Raw genomic sequence first — 27,786 nt, forward strand, 5'->3', positions numbered from 1 at the left:
AAAAAAGCACAGGTGACTCCATTGTATAAGAAGGATAAAACTATGGACCCTCAAAATTACAGATCAAAATACCTAACTTTGGTTTGCTGCAGGATCCCTGAACATTACTTTAGTTTGAATATAATAACCTTTTTCGAGGCTGAGAAGCTTATGTCCACAAATCAGCATGGTTTTAGAAAGCATCACTCATGCGAAACTCATCTTTCCCTTTTTTCACATGATATTCTGTGAACTATGGATGAAGTCCATAGAGTCCATGTTTCTAGATTTCAAGAAAGCAGTGCCCCATTGCAGGCTGTATGAGCATATAGAATAGGTTCACAGGTATGTGAGTGGCTCAAAGACTTTCTAAGTTATAAAACACAATATGTTATCACTGATGGTGAGTGTTCTTCAGAGACAAGCACTTCCCCAAGAAAGTATGATAAGACCACTGTTGTTCTCTATATACATAAATGATTTGGCAGAAAGGGTGGGCAGCAATTTTCAGATATTTGCTGATGATGCTGTGGTGTACAGTAAGGTGCTGAAGTTGAGTGACTGTAGGAGGATACAAGATGACTTGGACAAAATTTCTGGTTGGTGTGATGAATGGTAGCTAGCTCTAATTGTGGAAAAATGTAAGCTAATGCAGATGAGTAGGAACACCAAACCCACAACGTTCAGATACAGTGTTAGTAGTGTCCTGCTTGACACAGTCACATTGTTTAAATATCTGGACATAACATTGCAAAGCAGTATGAAATGGGACAAGCATGTGAGGACTGTGTTAGGGAAGGTGAATGGTTGACTTCAGTTATTTGGAGAATTTTAGGAAAGTGTAGTTCATCTATAAAGGAGACTACATGTAAGATGCTAGTGTGACATATTTTTAAGAAATGCTTTAGTATTTAGGTTCCACACCTGGTCAGATTAAAGGATGACATCAGAACAGTTCAGAGGCAGGCTGCTCGAGTTATTACTAGTAGGTTCAAGCAACACATAAGTACTGTGGAGAAGCTTCAAGAACTCAAATGGGAATCCCTGGAGGGAAGGCGATGTTCTTTTTGAGGAACACTGTTGAGAAAATACAGAGAACTGGCATTTGGAACTGAATGCAGAATGATTCTACTGCTGCCAACATACATTTTGTGTAAGGATCAGGAACATAAGATGTAAGAAATTAGGGCTCATATGGAGGCATACAGACAGTTACTTTTCCCTTGCTCTATTTGCTTGTGGAACAGGAAAGAGAATGACTAGTAGTAGCACAGGGTACCATACGCCATGTGCTGTATGGCGACTTGCAGAGTATCCCTGTAGATATAGATGTAATGTACTGACAATGATGAGTGAGAAAAATTATATACTGAACTGTCAACCTTGCATGTATATGTAAACAAACTGTGAGCAGTTATTATGGTGTATGTATTTCAAGACTGTCTGTAGTATTGTAGTATCTCCACATTGTGGAGATGTTGAGTCACAGATAGGCACAACAAAAAGACTGTCAAACAAATAAGCTTTCAGCCAAAAAAGCCTTCTTCCAATTAAACAACATAGACACACACACTCACAAAAATGCATCTCACATGCATCAGAGCATTTTCTCTGGTTGCCTCAGCAGCTAAAGGCAGTGGGCATGTGTGTCTGTGTATGTTGCCTAATTTGGAAGAAGGCTTTTTTGGCCGTAAGCTTACTTGACAGTCTTTTTGTTATGCCTATTTGCCATTCAACCCTCTGCTATATGGTGAGTAACACTGTATCTTTTTCACAATATTGTCATTATTCCATCTAGGATTTTCCACTGTTTTATTTCAAGACTGTGTTAGTGATTAGAATCTGGAATCATAAAACAGTATTTGTTTATTGAGATAGAAACTTAACATCGTAAGAAACACCCTCTACAAATCATATAGTGGAGATGCTGAATTGCAGATAGGCACAATAAAAAGACTGTCACAAATAAAGCTTTTGGCCACTAAGGCCTTCATCAACAATAGATGTAGACACACACACACACACACACACACACACACACACACACACACACACAACCACAGTCTCAAGCAACTGAAACCACACTGCAAGCAGCAGCACCAGTGCATGATGGGAGTAGTGACTGGGTGGGAGTAAAGAGGAGGGGAGATGGAGCGATAGTATGGTGGGCATGGTGGACAGTTAAGTGCTGCAGATTAGACAGAGGGCAGAGAAAGGTGGGGAGGGCGGAGATGTAGTAGAAAAGGAGAGAAGTAAAAAAGACTGAGTGTGATGGTGGAATGACAGCTTTGTAGTGCTGGAATGGAAACAGAGAAGGGGCTGGATGGGTGAGGACAGTGACTAACAAAGGTTTAGGCCAGGAAGGTTAAGGGAATGTAGGATTTATTGCAGGGAAAGTTCCCACCTGCACAGCTCAGAAAAGCTGGTGTTGATGGGAAGGATCCATATGGAACAGGCTGTAAAGCAGTCATTGAAATGAAGGATGTCATATTTGGCAGTGTATTCAGCTACAGGGTGGGCCACAGTTTGTCGCTGGCCATTCATGTAGATAGACCGCTTGTTGGTTATAATGCCCACATAGAACACAGCGCAGTGGTTGCAGCTTAGCTAGTAGATCACATGACTAGTTTCACAGGTAGCCCTGCCTTTGATAGGGTAGGTGATGTTCATGACCAGACTGGAGTAGGTAGTGGTGGGAGGATGTATAGGACAGGTCTTGCATCTAGGTCTATAACAGGGTTATGGGGCATGAGATGAGCAGTTCGGAGCAATCAAGGCATTACCTACAAACAAATCCAGGGTACAGCTATGGGCACCCGCATAGCGCCACCCTACAACAACCTATTCATGGACTATCTAGAGGAATCCTTCCTAAAAACCCAGACTCAGACTCCTAAACCCCTACCTGGTTCAGATTCACTGATATCTTTGTGATCTGGATTGAGGGTGAGGTCATCCTATCCACATTCCTCCAGAACCTCAACAACTTCTCACCTTTTGCTTCACGTGGTTCTACTGAACACAACAAGCCATCTTCCTAGATGTTGATCTTCACATCAAAGATGGCTACATCAGTACCTCTGTCTATACCAAACCTACTAACCGCCAGCAATACCTCCACTTTGACAGCTACCACCCATTCCATACCAAACAGTCCCTTCTGTGGTCATTGCATCTGCGGTGATGAGTGGTCCCACTCGAAATATACTGAAGGTCTCACTGAAGCCTTCACAGACCGTATTTATCTTCTCAACCTTGTACAAAAACAAATCTCCCATGCCTTATCTTTCCAGTCTCCCACCACCTCCCACCATCTGACCACAGAGGAGGATTCCCCTCGTAACTCAGTACCACCCAGGACTGAAGCAACTGAATTACGTTCTCTGCCAGGGTTTTGACTACCTTTCATTGTGCCCTGAAAAGAGAAACATCCTGCCCACTATCCTACCCACCCCTCCCACATTGGTATTCCGCTAACTTACACAATATACTCTTCCATCCTGACACAATCCATGCTCCCAACCCCTTACCTCATGGCTCATACCCCTGTCCCATACATCCTCCCAGTCAAAGGCAGGGCCACCTGTGAAACTAGCCATGTGATCTACAAGCTAACCTGCAACCACTGTCCTGCATTATATGGAGGGATGACAACCAAGTGGTCTGTCAACATGAATGGCCAGCAATAAACTGTGGCCAAGAAACAAGTGGACCACCCTGTTGCTGAACACACTGCCAAACAAGATATCCTTCATTTCAATGACTGTTTCACAGCCTGTGCCATACGGATCCTTCCCATCAACACCAGCTTTTCTGAGCTGCGCAGGTGGGAACTTTCCCTGCAATATATCCTACATTCCTGTAACCTTCCTGGCCTAAACTCAGTGTGCAGTTTCAGCTCTCTGAGACTGCAGATGTGTGTGCAAGTTGTGCTTGCATGAGTGTGTGTGTGCGTGTGTGTATGTGTGTCTACTGCTGACAAAGGCCTTAATGGCCGAAAGCTATGATTGTGTGAATCTTTTTATTGTGCCTGTTGCGGCTCAGCATCTCCCCTATATGGTGAGTAGCAGCTTCCCTTCTCTCATATTGTTACATTCCATCCTGGATTTTCCATTGTTTGATTTTTGTCTAACAGTATCATACATTTCTTATTGTATTATTGGCCTGTTTGTACCACACTGGTTACTCAAATATTAAAATTATTACATTTTTGTATGTCATTAATGTGATTAATAATATATTTTTATCATTCTGTAAGAGCCCAGACATGCATTTTGGATCTTAAAAAGTGTATTGATAGCTTTTATGTAAACAAAATTACAGCAGACATGTATTTTTAAACAAAATTCAGCAAAATACGTACCTGACTCAATCAACTTTTAATAATATTGTCAGGCTCTTCTTAATTTGGGCTGACTGACCTCTGAATAACATTTTCACTTTGAGACTAGAGATTGCACTGTATTGCAATCCTTTATTTATGAATTAGAGTGCTTAATTATCTAGGATGAAGAAGGAACTCATTACACTCCAACAAATAGATGGTGATGAACAATTAGCACAATAGCAAAATCATTCCTGATCATTAGAATATTTTTGAGACAAAGGTTGCTCATTATTACTGTAACAAGGGGTGACAGTAAGCAAAAATAGAACAAAAAACATGGAACATACAAAAGCATATAAAAATCACACACCAAAGAATAAACAACACGTAGAAAAACCATAAGAACATACAAAAACACAGTGGCCCTGGTGGCTGGCTCGGAAGCTCCTTAATGGCTATGATTACCTTGTCACCACATACATGTGACTCTGCACAACAGAATGCAAATAATGTCTCTGGTTGGTGTGATTCTTGATTGATGGCTGCAACCATGACATACAACATGTGTAGCAGATGCTACATCAGCCTTCTCAGTGGATGCAGTGCATCATCTTGGAAACAGGCAGGAAAATTGATGTGGTGGCTAGAACAGGTTGTGCATACTAGTAGGTGCTCTGCACTCATTGGGTTTTGCACCTGCAGTGGAGATTGTGATGCTGGCACTGGAGGATGCTGAGGTCTTGATGCCATTGTGGATGGAGGTGCTTCACAGGAAATGCATGCTGGCTTGACACAGTAGAGTGAAATGGTTGTGTACTTGCAATTTACCACAATGTGCAGCATTTGAGTACATCTTCTTAAGATATGGTATGAGACAGTGTAACAGGGTTCCAATTGTGGCTTGACACTCTCTGTCTGAAGTGTTACATGTGAGCAGCTGTCTAAGCCATGGTGAACCTAACTGTTTGGCGTACATGTCTTGATGCTTTGGAAGGTTGGATATGAGTGACATGCTCTCTTAACTGGTGTAGAAAATCCGGCTGGTCCTGTGTTGATGTTTGTAGAGAACTGGCATTGACAAATTTTCCAGGAAGACACAATGTTTTGCCATGGACCATATCTGCAACTAAGGACTCCATGTCCAGCTAGTATGTGGCTTGTAGGACAAGGAGAACTATCAAAAGCATGGAAATTCAAGAAATTTGATGGCACAGGAATGCTGCCTTCAGGGAATGATGCTGTTGCTCAGTCGTTCCATTTGTTGATGGGCTGACGGCTGATGATGCTGACATTAGGGACATGTCCTTGTCCACTCCTGTCAGTATTCCTCCAAAACAAGCCAGATGAAATGCTGTGACACCAGATGTAAAGCTGTACAGGCTCCAGGGTGACACAGACTGCAGAGACTGTTGAAAACTGACTGCCAAAACAAGACAAGTAGGAATTGGTTGATCTTATTTGCAAAACATCACAGAATAGTTGGACTCTTCTCCAGGAACATTAACAAGTTGTAACTGTAACAATTAAGTGGCGTCACTGAAAGTCCAAAGCTCTTGGTTTTCCTGCTGAGTCTTGGCCAGTTCTGAAAAATCTATAGGTCTCAATATGCTGGTGTGCAAGAGACAGTCAGCTACTACATTATTAATACCAGAAATGTGTTTAATATCCTTACTAAATTGTCTTCCTCAAGGATAGCAATTATTGTTGCTGTCCTGCTTGAAGGCATAGATTAATGGTTTGTGATCTGATCATAAATTCTCTTGCTTCTATCGGTGGCCTCAAGTACAGTAAATTCTTCCTAATCTGGCCCCCAGTAGTCCAGACCTCCAATAATCTTACCGCATCCACCCTCTAGTCGCTGATGCACACAATAATGTATTCTTGCGTGCAACAATGTTGTTAATTAATTACAGTGTTTAAAAATCTTACACATATTTGAAACTGTGGTTTTCTATACAGTTCAGTGTCACCGCTTCTAAAAGAAAACATTTTATATGAGACATCAAGTGTAAACCCAAAATTAGAGTTAAGTTGAACTGGTTGCTTATAGAAATCCATTTCTGGATGAGCCACTATTTATGACCAACCTTAAACAGACAAATACATAATCAAAAGCCTACAAGAAAGTTATAATGAAAGATATCTAGAAGAGGATGTAAGAGTGTAGAGCATGAGGATATCTCATGCAGCTGGTGCTGAAGCTGCAGATATCTTCCTGGAGTACATTATGCAATCAGAAATGTGCAGTACTGATGTAATGCTTGTAAAGCTATTGAGTGATAAGGTTTGCTGTCATAATGTATCATCATTGAAACAACTAAAAATCTGAGACATGTTTCATAGTGAGTGATATGCTGTATATATACACACTCAAGGACTGAGTTTTCTATGAAAATGAATTTGTCTTTGAATTTAATGAAGTTTAATATACAAGTGATTACAATAAATTTAATATGCTGTCAACAATCCACCACTTCTACTAACCAGGAACCCATATGTGCAAGGAATGGCCAGATTAGCAAGATTCTACTGTATTTAACCATCTCGTACACAGCCTGTTGTTCACGGTCGTAGGCACTCCACATCTTATGTGATGGTAACACTTTAAACAAGAAGTATGCAAGCAGTTGCCATGAACCATCTGGCAATTGCTGCAGTGGCAGCCCATGTCCCGTATCAAAGCCAAGGGTGTGTCACGCTTGAGTTGTGTGAGGAGCTATGTGTTTACCACACTTTGCTTTGCAGTCTCGAAAGTGGAGAACATCACTTCGGTCCACTGCAGTGGGATATTGTCGCTGACCTTTGAACTGGTGAGTGCCACATTTCAGTGATTCCTACAGTTCTGCTGCATACGGTAGATGGCAGTGGTAAAAGCTCAACATCCTTAGAAACTGGTATAATTCCTTACTTGTTGTCGGCCTTGGTATCTGCAAGAGGGCTTTGACCTTCTAAGATGGCTTTGACCTTCTCAGTTAATGGTAGGAAGCCTACATATGATATCCAAGGGCCTAGGAATGTGGCACTGGGTAGCCCAAACATGTTCCTGGCCATGTTTAACATCACATCATACTGTTCCAAACGTTTGAATACTTCCTAAAGGTGCTGGTGGAGTTGCTCCTTGATGGTTGAAAACACAAGTACATTGTTAAGGCACACACAGCAAAATGGCAAGCCTTGCAGGACAGAATCAATAAATCTTTTCCAGGTTTCAGCTGTGTTCTGTAAACCTAAAGTCATGAACTTGCTTTCAAAAAGTTCAAATGGAGTAATAATTGCCGTTTTTGGGATGTCTTCCTCTGCTACAGGAATCTGCATTTAAGTCTTGGTGCAGTGCTAAACACTGAATATTCTTGCTCCCTGTATCGTGTAACTGTACTCTGGCAACAAGGGAAAAGGATAGCAATCAGGTACAGTTCTAGAGTTGAATACACTATAATCACCACATGGATGCCAGGCTACTCCTTTCTTCAGAATAAGGTGTACAGCAGATGACCATGGGCTACTTGGTGGTCAGATTATTCTTTCTCTAAGTATTGTGCTGAATTCAGTTTTAACAATGGCCAGGTAATCAGTTGCCAACTGCCTAGGCCTGCAAGATATGGGCAGGCTGTAGGATGCACTGCGTTGTGTGCTATGTGACACTTGTTTAGGTATGCTTGGCAATCTGTTCAAAGCAGGAAATTGTCTTAGCAGAGAGGCACACTCCTTGTCACATGTCTGTATCATTGTAGCACTGTGCACAGTTGCACTGTAATGAAACTCTGCAGCAGTCAGTCCAGTCCAGCCAAGCATTGGCTGCAAGAGGTGGTAAATGAAATGTCGTGTGGCTAGGGCCTCCCGTCGGGTAGACCGTTCGCCTGATGCAGGTCTTTCGAGTTGACGCCTTTCGGCGACCTGCTCGTCGATGGGGATGAAATGATGATGATTAGGACAACACAACACCCAGTCCCTGAGTGGAGAAAATTTCCAACCCAGCCGGGAATCGAACCCGGGCCCTTAGGATTGACAGTCTGTCACGCTGACCACTCAGCTACCGGGGGTGGACGCAAGAGGTGGTAATGTGCCAAGTTATGAGCTCCTTTATTAACCCTGATGATGTCCATGATGGTGAAGTCCCAGGTGAATGAGCAGAATAATCCTAAATTCTATTTGATACACAATGTTTTGTACCTCAAGATACATGAATTATTAGTGGCAGATAAACAGAATGCTATCAACAGTCTGCAGCACATCACAGAAGTTCAAACTAATATAGTAAAATCTGAACCAGTGCCTATCAGGTACTTCTGGCTGGATCTTCAGTCACTGATGAACAGGCATTGTGACTTCAGGAGGCAGTTGACTGCACCTACAACTTACTGCTGCTGGCATTTGGAAATGAGCACAGTGTTGTACATTTCTGCACCTGCTCATTGAACCTATGATGGTACCAGCGCATGTGTTGTTCTGTGCTACATGATACAACACTGGTCAAAGAATGGCTCCTTGATCTCCTGCAGTAATGCGCTCTACCATTACCAGTACCAACTTGTGTCAGCAGCTTTCCAATTGCTTATATAATGATTTGATTTTTGCTACCAAAGAGTCAGAATCTGCGTGCATGACCATTGCTGCCACTGCCATACTACCACCCAGCACTGTCACTGCAGGAACCTGGGCAGATACAATGGCCTATTGGATTCAATTTGCAATCTCTGCCATGGCACCTAATGATACCTCTTTGGTTGTGCCATGAGTGCTTTGACCTGTGGTGGTCAGCTGCACCACAGGGTGCACAGTAACTTGTCTGGACTGTCAGAAATGGTAACTGTGTCTACCTCACTCCGTAAACTTTGCAAGTATCATGATGGCTTGTAATCACCTAAGTCCTTTTGCATAAGCATTTGTCATTTTCAATCTTCTTGTGATGCTGTAATCTCTTGACAAATTCTGATTTTAAGCTTTTAGTATGAGTTCTGCAGTAAAATGGTGGTGTTGCTGACTCATGACAAGGGCAAGTTTTGTCAACTCAGCCATTATTCTATTGCAGCAAAAGGTTGCTTGTACCTGCACAGACCACAGCACCAGATTGTTTGGCCAAAATGGAGGCAAATAGACTGCTAGTCTGGACACTATTGGCTCATCACTTATCTTGCATAACTAGTAAAATCCAATGGTGGTTAGCCCACTTCAGCTTAGATCATGTTGGGGTCACTCACTTGTCATATTCAGCTTGGGCTGACCAAATTCTGAGTACCATGTTCACTCTGAGGCTAGAGATTCCACTGGATTGAAATTCCTTATTTGCAGATAACAGTGTTTCATTATCTAGGACAAACAAGCAAATTATTACAGTCCAACAAATACCTGGTCAGGAATGCGTAACGAAATAGCAAAATTGTTCCTGAGCATGAAAATATTCATGACACAGAGGTAACTAATTATTACTGCAGTCAGGAGTGACAGTAAGCAAGAACAGAACAAGAAGCATGGAACTTACAAATTCACACATCAAAGAATAAACAACACCTAGAAAATTCTTAAGAACATATAAAAAACACAGTGTTGTTTGCAACTGGTGCGGAAGCTGCCTGACAGCCGTAGTTCACTTGTCACCATACACATGCTGCACAGCACAATAGACTAAAATGACATCTGGTTGGCACGAATCTTGACTGACGACTGTAACCATTATGTGCAACATATGTAGCACACGCTACACTATCATATTCATAAAATCTTGGTTTGGTAATTGACATATTACAACATTTGTTTCTGAAGTAAACAATTTGAAAATGCTATTAAAAGGACCTCATGTTCCACTGATTTTCAAGAATATTCTATGAAATTAGTTCTCAGAACAATGACAATAACAATAACAATAACCTGATATCCAACAGTACACTTTTTAAACATAATGACATTTGTAAACACATTTTGCAGTAAAATTAATAATGTCAATGTGACAGTAATTTACAAAATATTTATTCTATTCACTACTTATTTATCAGGATATAAGCTAAAACAAGGCTAAAAAAATCCCAGCATCAATCACTTCACTCACTATAGTGTTTCCTGGTTTGCGCATTACAGCATATGTTGAATTTCTTTCCTATTTATACTCAGCACATACATCTCTGAAGTACTTGCACAGAATTGGTTCCAGGTATATGGCTATTTCTCTCTTAAAAAGTACTGCTGATGTGTCTAAAATCTGTTCAGAAGGTGGTCTTCCATAGTTTTTATTCTTATCTGTATCTGTAACTGTGTATTCTTCATGACATTACGACAACTCATCATTTCTCTTTTTTTGCCAACAACTAAGATGAGTATAATTTTTCTATCTGTCTTCATTTCACATAATGTTACTTTGATGAAATCTGGCATTTTGAGACTGTGGCTGTGTGAACATCAACAAATGTGTACCTACTCATGAACAGCCATTTGAAGATTGGATTGTTGATGTTTTCTAGTTTGCAAGAATCAAACTTTATTTCATATCTGACTTTTATTTTCAAATTTTTTACTCTGATAATCCTCTAGAATTAATTTCTCAATGCAGCTAGACAATGTGAGGGAGGTTTATGACGAACTTTATTGTAGTTGGCTATGGTTTGACATTTGATCTTCTTGTTTGCAAACAGGTGACAATGGCCCATGGGAAATGAAATGTGATTTGGCAGGATCCTGTGGTCCATTTGCTGGGAAGTGGCAGAGGGATGTGCAGGGAGGAGGAGGTGGGGGTGCTCAGAAGAACACTGTTTGGGAATGTGGACATCGTGTTCCCAGCTTGGTGTTATGGCCTGATCACGTACAGGTAAAAGATTAGGGAACCAGTTTCTTCAGAAACATAATCAGAAAGTTCTTATTCATACTTTTTGGCTTCACACACAGATTTGATAGAATTAGTTTTTATACATTCTTTATTTATCATCCCATCTTTTTACTTTTCTTTATTTCCTTCTTCTCTTTCTCTTCCAGTTACTCCTGTTCTTTCTCACCCTCCTCCCTCTTCCTCATCTCACTCATTCTGTCTCTTTTCTACTGTTTTTAACGTGGTTGTATAAGAATGTGTGACAATAATTAATAGTTTCTTTGCTTTTCATTCCCAGCTGGGGAGAATTATGACACCAGAAATTTGTTGGTTATATAAAGGCCCGATCACTTAAAACTTCTGCTTTTTTTTCTTCCTACTTCCTCCTAACGGAATTTTACTTTACTGTCTAACCCAATAACAGTGACTCATAGTTGCCTTCACAGTCTGAAGTGTTTTAAATATCTGCATAAACTGTAATGTTAACTTAAGTTGTCATTCCTGCTATATATATGAGGGTCAGTCAAAATGTAATGCCTCCTATTTTTTTCTCCTTAAATGAAGTTTGTTAAGTGAAAAATTTGAATTTGGTGCTATTCCAAAAGGCTTCTTCTCCAATCCATTGCAGTAGTAGCTTTGTGCATCAATAGACGAAAGTACTGCAGTCGCTTGCAAAGTGGCTACATCGATGTTTGTATCAGACAGCATTCTGCGATAGAATTCTTAAACACATCATAAGAAATGCCCATTTGCATTTGTGATTGACTGAAAAATGTGTACAGTGATGCAACAGAGGAAACAAGCCCTTTTACATGATGAGTTCATCACTGTAACAAAGCTGAAGGGCAAACATCATTGGCAGGCAAAATACAGAGCAGCAGGCCAGTGACTGCAGTGACTCCACACAACATTCAGTGAGTCAATGACATCATTCATGGTGACTGCCAGGTGACTGCAAATCATGTGTGTTGCATTACCTCCCTCAGTAAATGCTGTGTGATGATGACTGTCCAACAACTTGGATACTCAAAGGTTTATGCAACTTGGGTATCAGAATAAAAAGACAAGATAAAGAACTGCCTCCTGACTCTTGCAGTGCTTCCATTTGGAAGAAGAGGAGTTTCTGCAAAAAATGTGACTGGTGGAAAAACATGGGTCATTTTTTTTAACTACAATCAAAAAAGCAGTCAATGAAATGCCATCACAAAAACTCACTTGAGAAGGAAAAGTGCAAAACTGTGTGTACCTATGGCTACAGTGTACTGGGATGCAGAAGTTGTGATTATGGTTGATTTTTTGGAGCAGGGTGCACAATAAATTCTGCAGAGTCTAATGAAATGAGGGCATGTGATACTGTTGACAGTGATCCATCAGATGGATCAGGATGTTAAGTCCGACAGCCCCTTGGTGATATTCAAAAAGAGTAAGCTATGTGCTGGCACCAGGTTTCACTCTTTCCCTTCTGTCTTCATCATCATACAACACAAACCTGACCCCACACTATACACTCATCCATTAACTTGCCCACACTCAATAATTACATGCAAGACACATTTTTATGTAGCAGCGATGAAAGGTGCCATTGTGTGCAGAGGAATCAGGCAACTGAACCTACTGCATGGTGTCTCTCAGCCAGTAATGCCATATGACTCTTTCTTTGTTACATCTTTTTTTTTATTGTGGGGAGTGGGCTCCACTATCATACTCTAACCATACTTCATGTATATTACTGTTATTATTATTAAATCCTGGTCAACAGTGGTTTGTTAAAACTGGAAGTGACAGTTAAAAGGAAAGGGAGGAAGGCAGAGTAAGAAACTATGATCCCTTCCAGAAACTAACCCTACAGCCCTAGATTCATTCCTGATGGATAGACTGTACATATTTCCAAGTGACAGGCTCATATAATTAATCAGTTAAATCCAAAGTTTGCCAACTTGATATAACGCAATCCTCACTCAGATAATCAGCATAAGGCTGAAACCTTTGACGTTTATACAATTTGCATTTACGTTCTGAAGCCTGCACTTCAGTAAATGAGGTACATAAATATTGTAGGTGCAACAGCAGTTACTTCAGACTTGTTATTAAAACATTATCCAGTTAATGTGAAAATTATGATATGGACTGAATGAGCTCCTCTTAGAACCTCTGAAATATAGCAGGCGCTGGCCACCCTGAAAGATAACCATCTGTGCCTTACATTTTGAAGAATATTGGCCATTGGGTTCCATGTAATTGAAAAACTAAAAATTTTCTTTACATAATGTTTGGTCTGAAAGGTTCACAGCCTAATAGTGGTGATGAGAATTTATATTTTCAAAAAACACTAACTCCAGTGACACTCCAGTGCCATTATTACATCTTTGTAGTATTCCAATGGAGCTGCAAAATATTCATCTGCAGCTATAGTCACATCTTGGTTGGAAAGAAACATTGAGTTTTGGGAAGTTGTGAAAGTCTGAGGTAGCCAAATCTGGAGAAACAGGGTTGATGGTCTAACACTGAACAACACAGATCCTTCAATTTTCCCATTGTCAAGACACTTTCATGGGCTGGTGCATACATTTCAGAAAAATAATTTTTTTTCTGTAAACAAGGTCTCTTTTCTTGAATTTCTTGCATCCAGATCCCTTAGAAAGTTAGAATAATACTCCCAAATTATTGTCTTACATTTTGAAGACAGTCAATTAACAGAATTTCTTTCACATCTCAAAATACCAGTGTGTAGATCTCTCCTTCTGATGATATCATCTTCATGCTCTTTGTAGCTGAAGAACCAGCTCTTGTCCAATACAAAAGTAAAGAACCCAAGAAATTATTTCATATTTCAACTACAAACTGTAACTAGATACAAGTGACAGTTATCCTCTGCTTAACTGATAGAATTTTAATATTAACCATTTTTTAAGTCAGTCATTGTACTGGTACCTTGAAGAAGTTTTGGTCATGTGCCAGTTCATTTTTTATCAGTTCATCATTACTGTGGTTGTATCAATATCATATATATATTAAGTATGTTACTTTTCCCCCCAAAATGTAGCAACAGAACCACTATTTCTTCACTATGAGGATGTCTCGAGTGACCCACTAAGATGGTAATGTCTTCCGCAAAGTTAAATTTTACAAACATTATAATAGGAACTAGTGCATGGAAATGAGTCAGTCAGAGCATCAAATGTAATTTGGGGCACTTATAGTTGTTGTTTGGATTTCAGTAGGGCTACTAAGTGAAGTGGCACATTGGTAAAATACTGAACCTGCATATGAGAACACAGTAGTTTATTCATGTTAGACTGTTCAATTATACTTTTTCTGGGGTTTCTTTAAATTTTCTTCAGCTTATCCAAGATATTTAAGAGTGTTAGCCATAGCTTTCTATTAAAAAAGTTATCATAACAACAGAACCTTCAAGATGTTTAATAAACATACAGACACACACAGTACTTGATTTGTGAGAGTATGCACCAGTACACTGTACCAGAACATCTTACGAAAAAATGTGGATTCTGAGATGAGATGCGATATAGCTTTTGCTGTGGTTAAAGTAACGTAAAAGAATTGTTGTGTTCACACTTTTAAAATGCTCAGAAAAGTATTAAAATAATGTAATTTAAATTTCAAAAACACCTCCCTTGAAGATCATAATACTGGAAACTCTTTTATTACAAATCACGTACTGTGTGTGTGTGTGTGTGTGTGTGTGTGTGTGTGTGTGTGTGTGTGTGTGTGTGCACGTGTGTGTGCGTGTGCACATGTGTGTGCATGTGCGCGCGTGCACGTGCATGCGCGCATGTGCACGAGCGTGTGTCATGTGTGAACAAAGCAATATTACTACAGTACATTTTTAATATGCTCTATACCTCTTTTTAGTTAAAACACAAAAATGATGTATAAAATCATTAAAATTTCAGCCAGGGAGTGTATCTGAGGCTTTAGTGTCATCACTTGACATTATGCCAACTATTGCTGCAATACTCAACATTTCTCTGCCGTCAGATCGATTCTATGATGGTATAAATATACAAGACATTCTAATAGGACAGTCCAGTGTGGGCCATGAGGTAATCTTCATTTTCTGTTTTCACATCTGTAATGTTATAGACTTCAAAGTGTTTGTGGTGCAAGTAATCAAGTTGTGTCTATTCATCTGTACAAAGTTTTTAACTTTCTCTTCGTATGAGAAGACTGTAATTACTTTCCTTATTTATTTGAAACTACAGATACACTTATCAGGATGAAATACTAAACTAGGATAAAAAATAAAATTCTGACACATTAACATTTTGTGATTTCCACATTTTTCAGATAGATGTATGTTTGTCTACATGGCGATCAATTTGTGGAGGTTAACAATCTATGTTATTAGTAGTTTTAAAGGTCTCTGGCAGACTGATCTTTATGTTGATAAATGTGTGGACTTAATTACCACTAAAGGGTTATCACAAACAACAGATTTTGTAACAAGTTAAATTGTGTGTGTTTTTTTTTTTTTAATTTTTTTTATTTTCCAAATCACTCATAATGATTTTGGCCATTATGCTCTTCAGACTATGGCACATAAGACCTTCAGTTTGTATGAATATTGTTATGAAAACTGAAGAAACTGAAGTTGAGAAATAGCTCCCACATCTCTATTAACTCAGCAATGTTCCTAATGCTCATGATGTTATGGGATTGGATAGTGTTTTGACAAGATGATGTAAGATGAACATCGACAAAAGTAAAACAAGGGTAATGAAATGAATTTGGCTTAAATCATGTGAAATTTAGGAAATTGATTAGGAAATGAGACACCTAAAGTAGCAGATGAGTATCATTATTTGGTCAATGAAATAACTGATGCTGACAGAAGCAGATGTGATATGAAACTGAGATTGGCAATAGCAAGAAAAACTTATGGGTAGCAGGTCACACAGTCATCATATTAATAATCTGAACATCACTTTATATGAAACTCAGTATTTATCACAAACACAGTATATGACACAACACCACATGCCAAATGCTAGAATAAGACTACGGAACAAACTGCAGTGGTGGTGCGAGTTTGAAAAGTCAAAGATTTTGGTTAATTCAAAGACAGCACATTGTGTTAACACTCATATCTGGTGGTTGGTGACCACCATAGAGTTCCCCATCCCCACCCCCTAGAGCAGAGTGGGGAGAGGTGGTGATGTAGGTTGATGTGGTGCTTGGTCTGTGATCATGTCTAAAGATGTCCCCGCTGGGAAAGAGGACCTATGGGTGTAGATTGCATTAATGATGAAGTCACATTGCTACATTGTTGGGCAGAGTGGATGGCCAAACAGATAAACTGGGATCGGCGACTCAGCGATGCGGGGGCATGTCACACTGAGTGGCATGTGAATAGAAAGGTGGCCATCATCATCTATTGAGGCAGTGATGACAGTCTCCTCTGTGTCTGGAGGGATCACAAATGCGCAAACAAGCATGACCTGGGCCATCGAATCATCCAACGTGCATGGAGGGGTGTGCAGGATGAACAGTGTGCCATCATGTAACTCCAGAGAGAGGTTCTCAATGGGAAAGGATAACACGTTTATGTGGAAGATGGCAACACAGGTGTCGTCGGACGGTTTTGGCCAGTCAGTGGAGTTACCAGGTTGGGGGAAAGCTGAGGGCAATCTTTCACAGGCAACATAATCTTTCACAAACAACCTCCGAGCTGGATGGAGGACAACTAGTGTCATATGCATCATCATACACACTATCAGAGCCAGAAGGGGAGCTCAGCTCATTAGGAGAACTCGGAGTGAGGGGTCACATGGAAGAGAGATTGGGTGGGTTTGGTGTGGGGGGGGGGGGGGTCGTCCTCCAAATCTGTGTTTTTGTTGAGCCACCAAGCTGGTTTGAGATGTGAGACAGATACTGTTTATCTTTTATCATTGAGCAGAATGTCAAAGGTCTGCACCAAGCAGTGTAATAATTTATGTGGGTCCGAGTAGGACAGGTGCAGTGCAGGTCACACTGTGTCATCATGGAACATCATGCAGTCGCAAACATGTAGGTCTTTGTTCATGGAGATATGAGGAACCATGTGCGCCCTTGGTGGCAGGGGGCATAAATGTGTGACAAAGTGTCAGATGCGTTCTACTAATGTCAGAAGCTTGGGCTGTGTGGGAGGGTTGGAGTCCTTGACAAATTGTGCCAGAAGGATGAAAGGTTTCCCTTACAATGTCAGCTAGTGAGGCTTTTAAACCCTCTTTGTAGGCTGTACGGGCGAAAAGCAGGACCCAGAGAAGAGCCTCTGACCAAGATATGTCATCACATCAGCACAGATTTTAAAGTGCAGTGTCAGTGCTCAACCAACCCATTGCTCTGCGGGTGATAGGCTGTTGTACAAAATTTGTTCACACGGCACAGGTCACACAGCTTGGAGAGAAGGACAGCTGCAAACTGTCATTCCTGGTCCATCGTGACCAAAGACTGTAGGCTGAACTGCATGAACCTGGAGGTGATAAAGGCCCATGCAGCAGAGTAGACTGTTATATCTGTGATCAGAATGACCTAAACCCACTGAGTAATGTGGTCGATGATAGACAGGATGTATCAAAAATCCTCTGATGGAGGGAATGAGCCAAGCAGGTCAAGAAGTACATGACAGACTGCCTTTAGATATGTCAGATGAGCCAAACAGTGGAGTGTTGTCAAGGTGCACATGCACAGGTCCAGCTTTTGCAGTTTGCCCTAAACCCTGCCCATACGAAACACTTCATTATTAGGCACGTGGCGGCCGAAATACTAGTATGCGCAAGATCATGGATAACAGCAGAACTAGGGGGCAGGCTGCACCTGTGGAAGTGTCGCAGAGGACAAAATTTGTTCACACGGCACAGGTCACACAGCTTGGAGAGAAGGACAGCTGCAAACTGTCATTCCTGGTCCATCGTGACCAAAGACTGTAGGCTGAACTGCATGATCCTGGAGGTGATAAAGGCCCATGCAGCAGAGTAGACTGTTATATCTGTGATCAGAATGACCTAAACCCACTGAGTAATGTGGTCGATGATAGACAGGATGTATCAAAAATCCTCTGATGGAGGGAATGAGCCAAGCAGGTCAAGAAGTACATGACAGACTGCCTTTAGATATGTCAGATGAGCCAAACAGTGGAGTGTTGTCAAGGTGCACATGCACAGGTCCAGCTTTTGCAGTTTGCCCTAAACCCTGCCCATACGAAACACTTCATTATTAGGCACGTGGCGGCCGAAATACTAGTATGCGCAAGATCATGGATAACAGCAGAACTAGGGGGCAGGCTGCACCTGTGGAAGTGTCGCAGAGGACAAAATTTGTTCACACGGCACAGGTCACACAGCTTGGAGAGAAGGACAGCTGCAAACTGTCATTCCTGGTCCATCGTGACCAAAGACTGTAGGCTGAACTGCATGATCCTGGAGGTGATAAAGGCCCATGCAGCAGAGTAGACTGTTATATCTGTGATCAGAATGACCTAAACCCACTGAGTAATGTGGTCGATGATAGACAGGATGTATCAAAAATCCTCTGATGGAGGGAATGAGCCAAGCAGGTCAAGAAGTACATGACAGACTGCCTTTAGATATGTCAGATGAGCCAAACAGTGGAGTGTTGTCAAGGTGCACATGCACAGGTCCAGCTTTTGCAGTTTGCCCTAAACCCTGCCCATACGAAACACTTCATTATTAGGCACGTGGCGGCCGAAATACTAGTATGCGCAAGGTCATGGATAACAGCAGAACTAGGGGGCAGGCTGCACCTGTGGAAGTGTCGCAGAGGACCAATAGAAAAGAATCCAAAATTTGGTGAGGCTCAGTTGAGGGTGAGGTAGACTCACTGTCTAGTAACCGCTGTATGTCATCATCTATTTGCTGTTGGACTGATAGTTCATCGAATTCCTAAGAGAATGAGATCACACTAACTTGTGACATGTAGGCAGTGATACCATTGTCCTTTACATTCATTTAATGGACATTGGTGGTGAATTGACATATTAGTTCCATGTGTCAGAAGCATCAGGGAAGTAGGTCGTGTGTGAGTTTACACACTGCATTGGCCAGCAGCTTGTGGTCTGTATATATGATCATTGACTTACCCTTGCTGTCCTTGCAGAAATGTCAAATTGCTTCATAAATGGCAAAAAGTTCTTGGTCAAAAGTGGACCATTTGTGCTGGGAGGCAGATAACTTATGTGAAAAGAAACAAATTGGTTGTGCAGAACCCTCAACCTGCTAAAGAAGTTTAGTGCCAATGGCTATGTCACTCGTATCCACTGTGATCGATATTGGAGCATCAGAGACCAGGTGTGTGAGAGTGACAGCTTTGGTGCAAACAGTTTAATACGTTGAACATGCATTGCATCATCACACCATGGAACATTGCGAAGTCCGGAAGCATTCTGTCCTGTAAGTGCAACAGTCTACGGTGATTACAGGGACACAGTGTGTGGCATGTGTTGTTGAAAAACATTTATCATGCCTAGGAAAAGGCATACATCACAGTAAGTCTCAGGCAGAGGAAGGTCACGAATAAAAGTGACTTGTTCCAAAGTGGGATGGATCCCTTTCACAGAGACATTATAACCTAGGAATATCACACTAGCTGCTGACAACTGTGATTTATCATTGTTGGTCATGACCCCATTCACAGCAAGTATGTTAAGGACTCTTGATAGATGTTGTTCATGCTCCTTGAATGTAGTTGACAAAATAAGAATATTCTCTATGTATGCATAACAGTGTGAGAGCAACAATCGTATGGAATCAATAAAACATTGTATGGCATGTAACAGTACTCATAGAGTCTGAAAGGGTGATTATTGTAGTCTTGGGGACATCATGCCGATGCATTGGGATCTGGTGGTATGGTTTCCAACAATCTATCCCACTGAAAACCTGCGCACTATAGAACTGTTGGGCGAAAACCTGTATGTGCGGTATTGGGATAGTTATCTAAGATTGATTAGACATTCAGTTGTTTGTAGTTGCCACACAGATGAAATGAACCATCCTACTTGGGAACTAAGTGGATCGGTGTGGACCAATTACTGTTGGGCAGATGGACAATACCAGAGTCTATCAGTTCTTGTACCGTGATTTTTGCATGCTTTAATTTAGTGACGTTAAGGCATTAAGCCTTGTGGTGTATTAGGGGGCCTTCCCTGGTCTTCAGTCAGTGACAAATACCATTAGTAATTGGGCTTACCACCAATGGGATTCCCTGAGTAACATCAGTTGAAATGTGAGTGAATTCCTAAGGGACAATCTGCTGAGGTCATGGGTCCCAGACTTCCACACTACTTAAACTAACTTATGCTAATAACAAGACACACACCCATGCCCGAGGGAGGACTCGAACCTCCGGCAGGAGGGGACGTTCAATTAATGACATGGCGCCTCTAACCACACGGCCACTCTGCATGGCTGCAACATCAGTGGGGGCAGATGTAGGAACACTAGTGACTCTAAAAGCTGGAATGTCACTGACTGTGGGAATAGGCATTGCTGTGAGGGTGTCTGCAGCATCTGCATCATGATGATTTTGGTGCAGGAAAGCTGCTGCTTCGAGGTTTGGTGAGAACCCAAAGTTGTGTAAGAAATCCATGCCACTAATGGGCAGTCAACATCCATGATGCAAAATGTCCAGGTGCAGCACAAGGCGAACAAGAGATTCAGCTGAGCCATGGACACGAAAAAAGTCAAAGATTTTGGTTAGTTCATAGCATATTGCATTGGCACTCGCTTCTAGTGGTCAATGACCACCACGAGCTATAATGAAAAAGAGAAATATGTAGGATCCAGGAAATTTTTTCTGAAAGTATTTTGTTGCATATGAAATGAAGATGATAAAACAGTTCAGACAAGAACTGAAAAATAAGCTTTTAAATGTGGTGCTACAGAAAAATGCTGAAGATTAGATGAGTGGATCAGATAATGAAATAAAAGGTCTGAATCGAGGAGAAACCTCCATATCACAACTTGAATAAAAGAATGGTTTGGGTGATAGGATATGTGTTGAGGCACCATGAAATAGTTAATTTGGTAATATATGGAAGCGTGAGGGGTAAAAATCATGGACAGTAACCAAGGTTAGACTAAAGTAAAAAGGTTCCAGTGTATGGAAGGTGCAGCAGTTATGCACATATGAAAATACTTCAAAAAAAAAAAAATAGGCTACTCTGGAAAATTACCTCAAACCAGTCTTCAAAATGAAGGCCACAACATCGGCAAACAACAACATGACAAGTACACAGATCATGTACCACAAGTAATCCCCTGAATAACACTCTGTAGTTATATTTGATTCATTATTGCTTATGAAAAATGTATGTCTTGCTGAAATGTACACTGAAAAGAGATAACAGTATCAGCATCAACGGCATTACTTAAGCTGTAAGTGTTCCCATGAATATAGCAACAAGCAGATTTTATCGTATTATCTCTGAGGTTATCTCAATATGACTGATCAGTAATGTGCTTCAGGATGTTCTGCCCACTTGTTGATCCCATTTTTTTGCAAAATATTTTGATAACCAATCCACCTGTCATCTTCAGATTTGCAAGTTTTGCTATTATATGTGCTCAATGCCTGGACTGTAACCAGACCATGAGTTGTCTGCTTGGAGTTCAGATAGTGCGTACATGTACCAGCAAAACTGGCAACAATTGAAGAAGATGGCTGGATCAGTTGTCAAAATACATGGTGATTCAGAAGAAATGTCACATAATTTGTGAAGTTATTCTACATGTGAAAATAAACTGAAAAAGTCTTACGAACAACTGTCCAATTTTTTATCATTACAGATTGAAGACTACACACATCTATGAGTGATAATGAAGACAAATGTAAATATTACTTACCAAAATGGTGTGTAGTCGCTGTGGTGGGCAGAATAATGTCGAGACAAATGACTGATCCATCCTACAGGAGGTGTTCAAAAAGTTCTCCACCCGCCTCAAAGCACTTGTCAATGCAATGGAGGGTGTGTTGTGTTGTCCATCACATATCATCTTGGTGGGCTTTAATGCAGGCAATAGCATGGGTGATGTGAGTGACAAGTTCTTCGCATTTACCCACCTTCGTAGCATACACAACCCCCTTTAAGCAGGCCCATAAACACATTTCTAATGGGGTGATCAGGTGATCTGGCAGGGCAGTTAATGGATCTGCTAAGGCCAGTCCACTGTTGAGGAAATGTGTTACTTGTCTGGTACAGTGAATCAGTGGTCCATCATGTTACAGGTTCATTTGCTGTCATTACTCTAATGTCATATCTTCCAAGAGTGCAGGCAGATCTCCTTTCAGGAAACATGTGCATGGTGTGGCTGGTATGCAATTTGGCAGGAACCAGACCGTATCACCAAGTCATCAATCGTACCACACCAGATGTTCAATGAGAACCTAATTTGGAATCTTGTTTACTTAGTATCATGTGGGTTCTCCTTCACCCAAGCATGAGAATCATAAGTGTTCATGATACTATTCCATGTAAATGTAGCTTCACCTGTAAATAAAGTGTATTGCATGATGCCTCTGTGTAGGCCTACAGCCAACCATTCACAAGGCTGCTGTCTGCTTACTGAGTCACCTGGATGCAGATGTTGCATGGGCTACTCATGGAATGGGTATTAGTCCTTGGAATGTAATGTACACCACACTCATGTTTGTGGAATATGAAGGTGACAGCTAATATGCCATGTACTGGGGGTGGGACTCCTTTCTACCAGCGCAGTACTGCCTTCCCTTTGCCCAGTTGATGGACAGCCTCACATTTTGTTGTTACTTGTCCACTGGGTAGTGTTCCGGATTCACATAACATTTGTCAGGGAAACGTCTGATATTCTGTCACAGGCACACAGCCAAATGAGCACTGCCATTACAGTATCCATTCAAATTCTGAAGGTGGCAGGGGTAAAATACAGGGAGCGGAAGGCTATTTACAATTTGTACAGAAACCAGATGGCAGTTGTAAGAGTCGAGGGGCATGAAAGGGAAGCAATGGTTGGGAAAGGAGTGAGACAGGGTTGTAGCCTCTCTCCGATGTTATTCAATCTGTATATTGAGCAAGCAGTAAAGGAAACAAAAGAAAAATTTGGAGTAGGTATTAAAATTCATGGAGAAGAAGTAAAAACTTTGAGGTTTGCCGATGACATTGTAATTCTATCAGAGTCAGCAAAGGACTTGGAAGAGCAGTTGAACGGAATGGACAGTGTCTTGAAAGGAGGATATAAGATGAACATCAACAAAAGCAAAACGAGGATAATGGAATGTAGTCAAATTAAATCGGGTGATGCTGAGGGAATTAGATTAGGAAATGAGACACTTAAAGTAGTAAAGGAGTTTTGCTATTTAGGGAGTAAAATAACTGATGATGGTCAAAGTAGAGAGGATATAAAATGTAGACTGGCAATGGCAAGGAAATCGTTTCTGAAGAAGAGAAATTTGTTAACATCGAGTATAGATTTAAGTGTCAGGAAGTCGTTTCTGAAAGTATTTGTATGGAGTGTAGCCATGTATGGAAATGAAACATGGACGATAACTAGTTTGAACAAGAAGAGAATAGAAGCTTTCGAAATGTGGTGCTACAGAAGAATGCTGAAGATAAGGTGGATAGATCACGTAACTAATGAGGAGGTACTGAATAGGATTAGGGAGAAGAGAAGTTTGTGGCACAACTTGACTAGAAGAAGGGATCGGTTGGTAGGACATGTTTTGAGGCATCAAGGGATCACAAATTTAGCATTGGAGGGCAGCGTGGAGGGTAAAAATCGTAGAGGGAGACCAAGAGATGAATACACTAAGCAGATTCAGAAGGATGTAGGTCGCAGTAGGTACTGGAAGATGAAGAAGCTTGCACATGATAGAGTAGCATGGAGAGCTGCATCAAACCAGTCTCAGGACTGAAGACCACAACAACAACAACAACACAGACAACATGTGTGCATATCTTGCATGAGTGAATGTATGCAGCATGTTGATATTCATGGAAACAATGGACTTGCTCAGTTCAGCAACAAGACACGTACGGGGCCTCACAACTGCTGACTAATCCAACCCATGACTGCACACTGGGCGCGCTTGCAGCTGTTGCCTCAGTGCGACATCACAGTGCTGCCATCTGTTGGAGAACCCCAACACCTCTTGTAGGATGGATCAGTCATCTCTCCCACCATTATTCTGTCCACTATAGTGCGTAAACAGCATTTTGGTAAGTAACATTCACACTTGTCTTCAAATTTATTCATAGATGTGTGTAGTCTTCAACCTGTTCCAGTTCCCTAATGAGCAAAAATTGGACACATGTTCATAGTACTTTTTTGGTTTATTTTCACATGTAGGATCACCTCAAAAATTATGTGACATTCCTCCTGAATCACCCTGTATAATGTAGAACTTGGAAAAAACAACTTGGCAGAACACACAGGAGCACATTATTAGATTTTATCATTGGGACACTGTAAATGCCACTACTCACTCCACATTCAAGGAATAGCCTAGAGACAGGTATTGCATGAAGTGGTCACAAAACTCTAGGCACTGATGTGGCTTTTGTTGAGAAGTGTGCAACACAGGCTCATCTTTCACAAATAGAGCCTACGGATATCCACAATACGTAGATTAACCTCAAAAGTGGGGAACTACCTGCCAGATCAGTATTCTTACCAAATCTCAAAGGTCTTCCCAGACAGATATCTATAACCTACAGTCACATGAATATAAGATTATTTGGGAGTCACTACTCCCAGTGTACCTCAGCATCATTTTATTGTAACTAGAAAGTTGAAACATTATAATTATGGATAAAAGAAATGGTACTTGGATTTTAAACAGAGAAAGATGCAAAAAATATCAAATAAATTAATTTTAACTTCTTGTCTGATATGCATTAACTGCACTTGACACAACAGTAAAAGTTAAGAGCAGTATTAGTTTGATGTTGCTGTCCTCCTATATTTTCTTCTTAAAGCTTATCAGTTATTATTCTTTCAGGTATTATTTCATCCCAACAGTGGATCAGGAGGACCAGATGGTGAAATTGGAGCAGTACGAATTGGTGATTATAAAGTAGTCTACTATACTGGTAAGTTGTGTATCACCTAGGAAAAGGAAATATACACTCCTGGAAATTGAAATAAGAACACCGTGAATTCATTGTCCCAGGAAGGGGAAACTTTATTGAGACATTCCTGGGGTCAGATACATCACATGATCACACTGACAGAACCACAGGTACATAGACACAGGCAACAGAGCATGCACAATGTCGGCACTAGTACAGTGTATATCCACCTTTCGCAGCAATGCAGGCTGCTATTCTCCCATGGAGACGATCGTAGAGATGCTGGATGTAGTCCTGTGGAACGGCTTGCCATGCCATTTCCACCTGGCGCCTCAGTTGGACCAGCGTTCCTGCTGGACGTGCAGACCGCGTGAGATGACGCTTCATCCAGCCCCAAACATGCTCAATGGGGGACAGATCCGGAGATCTTGCTGGCCAGGGTAGTTGACTTACACCTTCTAGAGCACGTTGGGTGGCACGGGATACATGCGGACGTGCATTGTCCTGTTGGAACAGCAAGTTCCCTTGCCGGTTTAGGAGTGGTAGAACGATGGGTTCGATGACGGTTTGGATGTACAGTGCACTATTCAGTGTCCCCTCGACGATCACCAGTGGTGTACGGCCAGTGTAGGAGATCGCTCCCCACACCATGATGCCGGGTGTTGGCCCTGTGTGCCTCGGTCGTATGCAGTCCTGATTGTGGCGCTCACCTGCACGGTGCCAAACACGCATACGACCATCATTGGCACCAAGGCAGAAGCGACTCTCATCGCTGAAGACGACATGTCTCCATTCGTCCCTCCATTCACGCCTGTCGCGACACCACTGGAGGCGGGCTGCACGATGTTGGGGCGTGAGCGGAAGACGGCCTAACGGTGTGCGGGACCATAGCCCAGCTTCATGGAGACGGTTGCGAATGGTCCTCGCCGATATCCCAGGAGCAACAGTGTCCCTAATTTGCTGGGAAGTGGCGGTGCGGTCCCCTACGGCACTGCGTAGGATCCTACGGTCTTGGCGTGCATCCGTGCGTCGCTGCGGTCCGGTCCCAGGTCGACGGGCACGTGCACCTTCCGCCGACCACTGGCGACAACATCGATGTACTGTGGAGACCTCACGCCCCACGTGTTGAGCAATTCGGTGGTACGTCCACCCGGCCTCCCGCATGCCCACTATACGCCCTAGCTCAAAGTCCGTCAACTGCACATACGGTTCACGTCCACGCTGTCGCGGCATGCTACCAGTGTTAAAGACTGCGATGGAGCTCCATATGCCACGGCAAACTGGCTGACACTGACGGCGGCGGTGCACAAATGCTGCGCAGCTAGCGCCATTCGACGGCCAACACTGCGGTTCCTGGTGTGTCCGCTGTGCCGTGCGTGTGATCATTGCTTGTACAGCCCTCTCGCAGTGTCCGGAGCAAGTATGGTGGGTCTGACACACCGGTGTCAATGTGTTCTTTTTTCCATTTCCAGGAGTGTATAAAATTTAAAGTACTGTAAGTTTCACCGCAGGAACATACCGTATTTCTGTCTGTAACGGAAAATGGCTTGAGGAAGTAATATTGTTTTACTTTCAATAAAATTCTTCTATTAAAAACAAGTCTTAAAATTAGTGTTTGGTGCCCATTTTAAGACACATCTAAATATCAGATATACAATCTGGTAGAAATATTTTTGTTTCTATCGTTAATTAATATGACATAATTCCCTCTGCCTGTATATCTCAACAGTTGGTATGCCTGCCTGTCACACAGAGGTGAGTATTTTCTATTGTGGGACAGCTGAAATAGAAACTATTCTTCCTTATGAGGACAACTGAGGTGTGATCTGAAGAACAATGTTTTGCATTTTAGAGCTAATTATAAACAGTTCAAAGGTAAGTGTCCCTAGCACGGTCCTCCCCTCTACTGGCACCCATTGATGCTAGAAGAACTAATTCATTCATTGTCTTGTTCTGCAGATCCCTTGAAGAAGGAGAAGCTGTAGGGATGTGGAAAGAGTTGTGTTATATGTAAACAAAAGTCAAGGAAATTGTAGAAACTTAATCTGTATACTGGGTTAAAAATTAACTAAACTGCTTAGTGAAATTTATGTACATTTTTTTAAATTTAATCCAGTTAGTTTGTTTGCCCTTGTTAGTTTAGTATTTTACCTGATTACAATGGTGTTTTCAAAGGAAATGTTTGCCTAGATTTCTAAATACTGAGTTCTATTTATAGTACACTATTGCTTGCCATGCAGCTTTACAATGAACACTGTTACTTTTTCAGTCCCAGAATCTAGATATTAACATCATTTGTAGATAGAGTGACTAATGAAGCATGTTTTAATTCTCTTTTGAATTGGTAGTAATCCCAATTTCTTACTTTACGTTAGACAGCAGCTTGTTGAATATATCCCACCAAATTACATAACTCCATTCTGAACTATAAGCAAGGTGCAAGGTAGGCAAAAGTTATTTTTGTGTGTTGTATTGTGGCTGTGGAAATCACAGTTCAGCTGAAGCTGATTTTTACTACCAGCAATAAAACCATTAGTAGTATGTTTATATCAATTAGCAAAAGTGAAAGCTTTTGAACTCCCATTTAAAGTTATTGGAAGATCATTTATGTAGGCTAAGAACAAG

The 27,786-nt window shown here is 41.4% G+C and overlaps 1 protein-coding gene across 1 annotated transcript in view; it reads left to right on the forward strand.

Annotated features, from left to right (window-relative positions):
* LOC124596268 (arylsulfatase G-like) overlaps nucleotides 1–27,786 on the forward strand; it is a 114,915-nt gene that overhangs the window by 81,335 nt on the left and 5,794 nt on the right. Inside the window, exons 7-9 of the mRNA XM_047135342.1 lie at nucleotides 10,930–11,102; nucleotides 15,014–15,163; nucleotides 25,092–25,182. Coding sequence (XP_046991298.1) covers nucleotides 10,930–11,102; nucleotides 15,014–15,163; nucleotides 25,092–25,182 — 414 coding nt within the window. The remainder of the gene's footprint in view (nucleotides 1–10,929; nucleotides 11,103–15,013; nucleotides 15,164–25,091; nucleotides 25,183–27,786) is intronic.

Source organism: Schistocerca americana, chromosome 2 (genome assembly GCF_021461395.2).
Source record: "Schistocerca americana isolate TAMUIC-IGC-003095 chromosome 2, iqSchAmer2.1, whole genome shotgun sequence".
NCBI classification, from domain to species: domain Eukaryota; kingdom Metazoa; phylum Arthropoda; class Insecta; order Orthoptera; family Acrididae; genus Schistocerca; species Schistocerca americana.